Here is an 8,553-nt window from a genome sequence, read left to right as displayed (position 1 = left end):
TATACATACGTATGTATGTATGTATGTATGTATGTATGTATGTATGTATGTATGTATGTATGTATCTAATTCCCTCCTCACCCTCATTCATTGTTCTAATGATGTTAGAACTTCCTATATTAAAGAGAATAGTCCTTTAATGTCATTAATACAACAGAAATGTTCTCATACATCCATCACAAACACAAACTTAGTTTAGCTTTCAGTAATTCTACTACTTTTCACTCATGTTGAACTTTATGTATATCTAGTTTAAACACTACAAATGAACAAGTGTCAAGTAAGAAGACTATATTCACAATATACTTTAACTGGACAAAAAAAAAAGAAAAACTCTGATAGTTCATCTTTCCAGCAAATAAAGAAACATTTGGGTTCTCATATGTGCCAACCAGACTTTGTATTTTTCTTTCCATTTTATAAAAACTTCAACATCAGATGGAGGTTGAAGAGGAACTGTTAATGAGAACAGAGTGCTGTCTTTCTACATACTATATCTGCTTTTATGATGGGTTCAAAATCTTAACATCTTCTCAGAAACTTCTCAGCAGTTTCTTGCTCCTCGGAAACTGCTGAGGAGCAGAAACTGCTGAGAAGTTGCTGCTCCTCAGCATGAACTTCTCTAAATAAATCATTTTCTGTTGATGCCACACAAAAGAACAAACAAGTTGAACTTAAAAGAGTTAGATACTAGATAATAATCAACTCATGATATGGGTTCTTAATGGACCCTGAGGAAACTTCAAACTCTTCTTAAAAAACCAGGAAGTTGATGATTTCTGCTTTTAACATAATTAGGTGTGTCAACCATAGAGCTGCAGCTCAATGTTTGGATTTGTTGGACATGTGTTTTTGTAATTCACTAATTTTTTCGTAAGCTTTTCAAAACCTATAGTAGACCCAGAGAGATTTCACAACTTTTCACTTTTAGCACACTTTGTATAAATTCAGCCTTTTTTCAAACAGGGTTAAAACAGGACTGAACAATAAATAAAGAACAATATGTATTGTGATAGACATGTGATCAATATCAATGGATAATAGATGTGATAAAACGGTATCCATTGAACTCTCCAGAACTGCACAGCACTCTGGGAAATGTAGGCAGAGGAAAGATTTTAACTGCTCAACCTCTCACAGCGAGCTGGGTGTGTGACATCAACTCACTCACTTTTTGGTTACTTAGCAACAACCTGATGAGTGACATGCAGCAGCAGTTTAAGTTTTCACCACACATAAAACAGGAAAGGTCATTCCACCAGTTTGGGAGTATTTGAGATATCTAAATACCTATCAAAGTCATTGGCAACTGATATCGATTGACATGAAAAACTCATATTGTGATACGTTTTTCAGCCATATTGTTATTTATTTCTGCACACAATAACCCTTAACAACAAAGTGAGAATTTTTTTTTTGTAATGTTTGCAAATTTGTAAAAAAATCATATGTACATAAGTATTCACATTGTGAATATTGTGTTGAAACCGTTTTGGTAATAAGGATACCCTCGAGTTTTCTTGTAGGACATTAGATTTTTCTATGCAGTTTCCCTAAACTCAGTCAGAGTTGATCAGCAGTATAGGTAGGCTGATGTTTTTTGGGTTTTTCCCGAGATGTTCAGTTGGCTTTTGAGTTTCACTTTGAGCATGTCACCATAGAGCCTTGAAGTACTCCTTAATCACCATTGGATGCATAAATGTGTCAAAAATGACCCAGTGGGGTTGTTTTCCCTCTGTATCTTTTTAAGAAAAAGTTGTCTTTTCGCATTCCAAATGTCCCTCCCTCAAAAAATGGGTTAAACGATGATTCTCTTTGTAGTCCAGGAACAACATCAGGCCTAGAGAAGCTTCAGTGAGCAGGTTAAAAGAAAACATGAAGCAGAGAGTCAACCGTCACTGTCATTACAGACATCAGTTTTATTCACAATGATGTTAAAATGAGCATATACATTTTATTATTATTATTTCGCCATCCTGGCCTTTTCAAACAGTAAGGCAGCACCACCTGCTGGTCAGAAATCAACACTGCAAAATAAAATACCTTAAGAAACAGGAAACACATCAGTCCTCAGCCTCTTTTTAAGAATCTGACATATAAACAGACAATAATTAGTCCTACAACAGAAAGAAAGCTATATTAAGTGAAGAGAATGTGCTGATGTTTCTAATCTGTTTACTTTAAATGAAAGTAATAATGATGATCCTCTGTGTAGTGCAGGAACAATGTCAGGCCCGGTGGAGCTTTAGTGAGCAGGTTACAAGAAAACATGAAGCAGAGTCAGCTGTCACTAGCATTTCATACTTTATTTTTATTCACAACAACAATGTTAAAAGAAGCACGTGCATTGAAACTTGTAATATGACACATCACCTCAACATTTAAAAATATTTCTATTTCATTGAAGCAGTCATTTTTGGGAGTAAAGCAGCAGCACCCCCTGCTGGATGAAAATTGTCAACTGTAAAAATAGAAAAGCTAAAGAGAACAGAAACACCAGTCCTAAGTCTCTATGCTTATTTAGTTTGGCCCTGAAACAAACTGTAGAAAATAATTTCAAATGTGTGAAATGAATTATTACTGTATGTCACCGAAAGAAGCTAACTTTTTCTAAATTCTGTTTACTTCATCATAGTAAAATTACGTTGAGATCAATAAAGGTGGAATGCACTCACTAAGCAATTTTACAGCTTAAATAATAAAAAGTACAGTAATTGAAATAACATTGCTATGTTAAATTTATTCAAAAATAAACTATAACTGCTTAGAACTTGTGGAAAAAATTTAACAATAGAACTAAAGAATAGATATGTTTACATTTTTCTAAATAACCTCTAGAAGTTGAATATTTCATGTTTAAACAGATAAAGCCTTCTTCTCACAGACCCAGGCGTTTCTTTCAGTACATCTCACTGAGGTCCATTCTCGGTTCTGGAGAGAAGTTACACAGTAATCATCAACAGGCTGCTTCGGTATCCAGACTCTAAGGAAAAACATCAGTCAGATCAAGGTTGATAGATTTGTTTAATATAAATTTAAACAACAATGTGTTTCTCACTGATTGGTCAGATCACTTCCATTGATCCATTTCCATCTCCCTCCTTCAGCTCTGAGTCCAATCCAGTATCCTGTAATTCCATCTCCATTCCAACTGGTGTTATCAAGAAACAACTGCATGGAATGAGATAAAATGATTACATATTTACTTCACTTACAGGACCAACAGAAAATATATGTATAATTCACTTAAACAGTTTCCAGCTTTGTCTTTACCTTTTCTTCTTCACTACCAACAACAGTCAGAACTGAAGTTTTTCTTTTGCAATCTTCTTGTGCTTCTGTCCAGGTTTTACGTTCCGTAGGTCTAACATTGTTAACTGCATAGCAGCTGGACTGACAGTGAGTCCAGCCGCTCTCACAAGAACTGCTTCTATCTGAAAAAGAGATGAAATAATAAACATTTGGACTGACAAATATTAAGGATAATCATTTACTACAAGGAGATCTGAACATACCGTTGTTTCTTCTGTGACAGTATTCATTTATGATCCTGAGTTTCTGCTCAGTCCAAGTTTTCTTTATGGTTTCAATTTGTCTTGAGAGAGTTTCCTTATCTGTCTGCAGGTCCTGGTTTGTCTTTTTAACTTGACTCAGTTCTTCTGTTAGGTTTTGTTTTTGTTGTGTCAAGTTGTAAACCTGGATGGTGAAATCTGAGCTGAGTTTTTTGTTGTCTCTTGTCAGGTTGATATTTTCCTCCAGTAGAAATGTTTGATTTGTTCTCAGCTGTGTCAGCTGCTGTTCATCACTCCTCTGCTGAAGTAGTACTGTAAAAAGCACCACCAACATGTTATGGATTTCATAGTAGTAATGTAGACTTAACTATATATCAGGTAATTTTTATGTTTGTAGGACACACATTTTCCGTGTTCCTACATCAGTTCAGTTTTTGGGGTCAGTACATTATCCCAGCTTTGATTGTCACCTCAGTCACGACCTTTATATTTCCCATACTTACAGTAAACGCTGACTCCAATGATCATCATCACCAAAATCACACACAGACTCCCAAAGCAACAAGCAAACTTTTGATACCAGTATCTTCTTTCTGCTTCCTTGTCTGACAAAAGTCCTGCATACATCAGAAAATATACAAGACAAATGTTTTATGAGGGTAGAAGTTACATATAGCAAGAGAAACCTGTGTCAGTGTGCACTGTTTTATATTGAAATGTTTTAATTTTCACATTTAACAAAAATTATTGACATAACAAAGAGAGCTCCTTTGCTAAGTACCAGAAAAAATAATGAGTTTTTACTTTCAGTAAATAAAAATATTACTGTTTATATTTCAGTTTTTTTGCATGGTGACAGCAGCAGGCAGTATTTGGGGATGTTTTGTTGTTAAAATGCATGCAGATCTTGATTTTTTAATTTATTTTACTCATTTTTTATTTATTTCACCCATTTATTTATTTATTTATTTATTTATTTATTTATTTATTTATTTATTTAATTTAGGCTGAAATGGCTCTCCATACATTTCCCTCTGAAACTCCACAGTGTGTCATGGTGCAGCTCCATTGGTTACTGTAGTTCAACAGCTATTTGCAGTAGCAAGGCTATTTTTGAAATGGAACGATTTTCCGTTTAGTCATTGCTTTTGCTGACGCTTGGAGAAGAATTAAAGAAAAAACTCAGTCAAATGTGTCAGTTTCCATTGGAAAAATAATCACTTCCTTTCTGATGAGAGTTTATCTGCACTGAAACTTGCAAAAATAACTGAGTTCCTTCTTTTAGAGTTTATATGCCACAATATTATTTTAGTATGTATTCATTTTCTCAACTACTTACCATTTGTGTCAAATGTTTGCTGAGACGATTGGTTGGGTTTCTTCACTTCATCGTATACAACCTCTTCCTCGTTTTTAGCTGAAAAAAAGGAAGGTTCAAGAGCTTGCATTTGTTACACAGTTAATTTAATAAATCCTTTAAATAAAATGAATTATGTAATCTTATTTGCTTGGAACTGAAAGTATCTGTCAGTGTCTTTTTTTCCACTAGCATATGTTCAGACTGAGGTAATTTAAAACAGACATAGAGCTGATTACTTAAAAAGAGGAAAAGCAACCCTCACAGGAAAATGAGCAAAAAATTTATTTTTTTTAAACTTGCTCATGCATGTCTACGTACTAGACACACATACTAGACTGGGTGTGAAGTTCTCACACCCATCACATCACAAACCACACAGAGTGTTGCAACATCTGATCACAGCCCTAGATATGGGTGGACACACAATGCAGTTTAGAGAGTATTAGATGCAGAACTAGAACTTTCTGTGTTGCAACAACTGATAAAATGAAGTAAACTTCACTGAGTTACCAAACACACATTTTGCTCTCTTTTCCACCCACCCAGCTCTTAATCTCAAGCTAGAGTCCTACCAGAGACCTGGGAGCTTGAGTGTTCATCACAGTAGCTGCTCCTGGGCCTTTTGCTCATCTGCTCTGAGTTGTTCAATGTTTCTCTATGTATGTGTTGGAGCCACTTCTCAAGTGTGGGGGTCACTGCCCCAGTGCTCCTATGACCACAGCACTACAGTTCCCTTCACCTGCCACGCTGGTTCTAGATCTTCCCTGGTATTTCTCCAGTTTCTTATGATTTTTTTTTCCTGATGTTTCCATGTTTGGGGAACGCCACATCAATCAACAAAGCTGTCTTTTGTTGATTATAATTGAAGACAATGTCCAGTTGGTTGGTCGTTACCATGCTCAGGACCAACTCCTGTGCTGCCAAAACCAGTGCTGTCCTTCAGTCTGGCCGTTTATTCCCGCATTTAGTTGATTTCACATCATTCTGTTGCTGTTAAAGCTGCAGCATGTAACTTCTATAAAAAAAATAAGTTCTTTACATATTTGTTAAAATTGTCATTTTATCTTGATAAAATAGTGGAAGACAGAAAATATGTGAAGGAAAATCAGGCTCCCAGTTCTAACTGCAAAAATACCCCGCTTGGTCAGAAACAACCAATCAGAGCCAGGGGGAGCGTCTTAATGATATCAAATATGCTTGTGTATACGCTGCTCACACCCACCCTGTTGCTCTCTGGTATGCTACATCATCTCTACAGTAGAGCTTGTCATTAATGCTAAGACTGGTTAGCATGGCTCTGATGACAGCATATAAACAGTTGTTCTTTAAGGGTAGGTTGTCTCTCTGCCATTGACACATTAACACATTGACACATTGATACACAATTGACAATGTTATGACACTCTTCCTTAGTCTGATTGTTTGTTTTTTTGGGGGGGTTTTTTCACCAGGAGGGATGCGTTTCTACAGATTGCAATAGCAGCTCGTAGATGAGGTGAAGGAACTTGACCTTTGCACAGATTGTCTCTCATTCTGCACTGTCTTGACATGGTGACAGTTTTACCAAATATGTAAAAAAACAGATTTTTCTTTCCATCAAAGTTGCATGATGCCGCTTTAACTCCATATATTGACTCTCATCATAAGGTAGGCAGCTGGCATTTATGGTCTTATGTAAGGACCAACACTGGATGATGTTATAAATCTGCTTGATATGCTGGTGGTAGATATACCTCATGTGGGATTTTCCAGTGTTGGTCCTTATGCTGGACCATTAACTCCAACCATCTATCTCATATAGCATGAATTACTATATGCAAAAACAAGCAAAAACTGTTACCTATTTCATAAAATATAAGCTTTACTTGTGGATGAACCAACTGTAACTGGAAATGTTTAACTAAACTTTGTTTAAAACGAACAAAGCAAAATGAGCTTATTGGAAGATTCCTTGGTTTGCTAAATTGTTTTTAACATATTTAATTACAACAATTGTTAATGCATGCTGTTGGACATTTGAGACTGTGCATTCTGCTATTTTACCCTCAAAGATCTTAGATGTAAAATGTTTAACAGCTTAACAAAATGTTGACTGTTCATTGAGAATTTCTCAGACTAGAGCCACCATACAAACCATATCATACCAACCTCAAGCACAAACAGCATCATATTAGACAGAGTACTTTTAAAATATAAACACAAAACTCACCTCTTGGGGGTCTCCTGTTTCTGAAAACCACAGTAGCATACTGGACCTCGCAATCTTCCATTTCTACTGTCTTTACAGTCTTTAGGAGAAGTAGATATTTCCTTTGCTCATAAGTCTTTCTAATGCTCTGGAAATTTTGAACTTCTGCTTTTTTGAAACCAGAAATGACATTTGCTCTATTAAGTCATCTGAGAAAAGAAGAAGAGAAACTTTCACACACTATAAAGAGCCTTTGTATTGTCAGCATGTCCATTGCTATATATGGACAAGCTTATATATATATATATATATATATATATATATATATATATTTGCATCAGTGTTTAACACATGGAAGTCACACCCTTCCTACTGTGGGTTAAACCTCATTTTATGCAAAAGGCGTTTTCAAAATAAGCTCACAGTGAGAGACTGTATTTAGCTTGTTCTGCTTCCTGTCTTAATCATCTGTACCTGGAATGAAAGCTGAGTAAAACACAGCTAAATAAATACTTAAACTGGAAGTGTTGGTGTAACCCGTGGTGAAAAAACTGCCCTTAGTCCCGCCTTGCTGCCCCGTTGGTTAGAGTGACAGTTAGTCACACAGTGCATGCAGCCAATTGACACACTTGATGTAATTATTTAGGCTTGCTCCAGCTTTCCCCAGTCAGGTGTGAGGGGGAAAGCTGGAGACAAAGGAGCTACAGGTTGGTGTTTCCAAACAATCAGTTATCTCTTTGTTTGTTATGCACTTTTTTTAACCTTACAATATAAAAATCATGTAGATCTGAAAAGATCCAGTGAGTTTGGAGCCCTGAAGCTGCCATGCTCTCAACTGTTAATGGAATTGGTGAGTAGTGGACACAATGTTGTTTTAGCATGTTGGTGGTAGCCAATGCTAATTGCTGTATGATCTAATGTCTTAAATTCAACATGTTTAAGAAAATGAGATAAATATTACTTTATTTGGTCTGACAGATTAGATATATTGCATTTATTTCTGTGTATAACTGAAAAGAAAGTCTAGTTGACTAGCAGGCTGGAAATTTACTGGTCCTGTTTATTTTAATACAGGCCAGGTGATCCCTTTTTAGGGTAAAATATGGCGAGCTTCTGAAAACTAGCTGGAGCCAGGAGAGCCCTAAGAATCACTTCATCCTGGTCTGTATCAGTTCCCCCTCCATCTCACCACTCAGGCACACACTCCATTATTCATCTCTTTATCCGAAAGAACTTGCGCTGGGACATTGTCAACTTAAATATCTGGATAATCCAACCATGGACTTCTGAATRTGTGTCGGTCAGACTTTGGACTGACCAGCGGGGAAGTTGAGACCAGTTGTGCACAAATCAATGAAGGATTGCCGCAGTACTGTGTATATATTTTTTGTAGTTATTTTGGGTTCTAAGTATGTCTTGTATTGTTCACTTAAATTTTTTTCTTCAAAATACATGGTATTGAAAGCAGTTCTTTTGTATCGTTTTATTGATGA

The 8,553-nt window shown here is 36.0% G+C and overlaps 1 protein-coding gene and 1 long non-coding RNA gene across 2 annotated transcripts; one reads left to right on the top strand and one right to left on the bottom strand.

Moving 5' to 3' along the window:
* Nucleotides 1-2,287: 2,287 nt before the first annotated feature.
* Nucleotides 2,288-7,230, bottom strand: LOC103477620 (asialoglycoprotein receptor 1-like). Its single transcript, XM_008430836.2, has 7 exons — nt 7,082-7,230; nt 4,852-4,929; nt 4,016-4,129; nt 3,516-3,824; nt 3,274-3,434; nt 3,059-3,171; nt 2,288-2,983 (listed from the first exon to the last, which is right to left on the bottom strand). Exons 1-7 carry the CDS (start codon nt 7,140-7,142, stop codon nt 2,857-2,859), a joined length of 963 nt encoding a protein of 320 aa, XP_008429058.1. The 5' UTR covers nt 7,143-7,230; the 3' UTR covers nt 2,288-2,856.
* A 443-nt stretch (nt 7,231-7,673) lies between these two features.
* On the top strand, nt 7,674-8,333 carry LOC103477619 (uncharacterized). The gene is made up of 3 exons (XR_535674.2): nt 7,674-7,767; nt 7,846-7,910; nt 8,135-8,333. It is a non-coding gene; the product is annotated as an uncharacterized LOC103477619 (long non-coding RNA).
* Nucleotides 8,334-8,553: the final 220 nt, after the last annotated feature.

The sequence above is a fragment of the Poecilia reticulata genome, linkage group LG16 (genome assembly GCF_000633615.1).
Source record: "Poecilia reticulata strain Guanapo linkage group LG16, Guppy_female_1.0+MT, whole genome shotgun sequence".
Lineage (NCBI taxonomy): Eukaryota > Metazoa > Chordata > Actinopteri > Cyprinodontiformes > Poeciliidae > Poecilia > Poecilia reticulata.
Note: the sequence above shows the minus strand (reverse complement) of the source record. Positions and strands in the feature narration are given on the sequence as shown.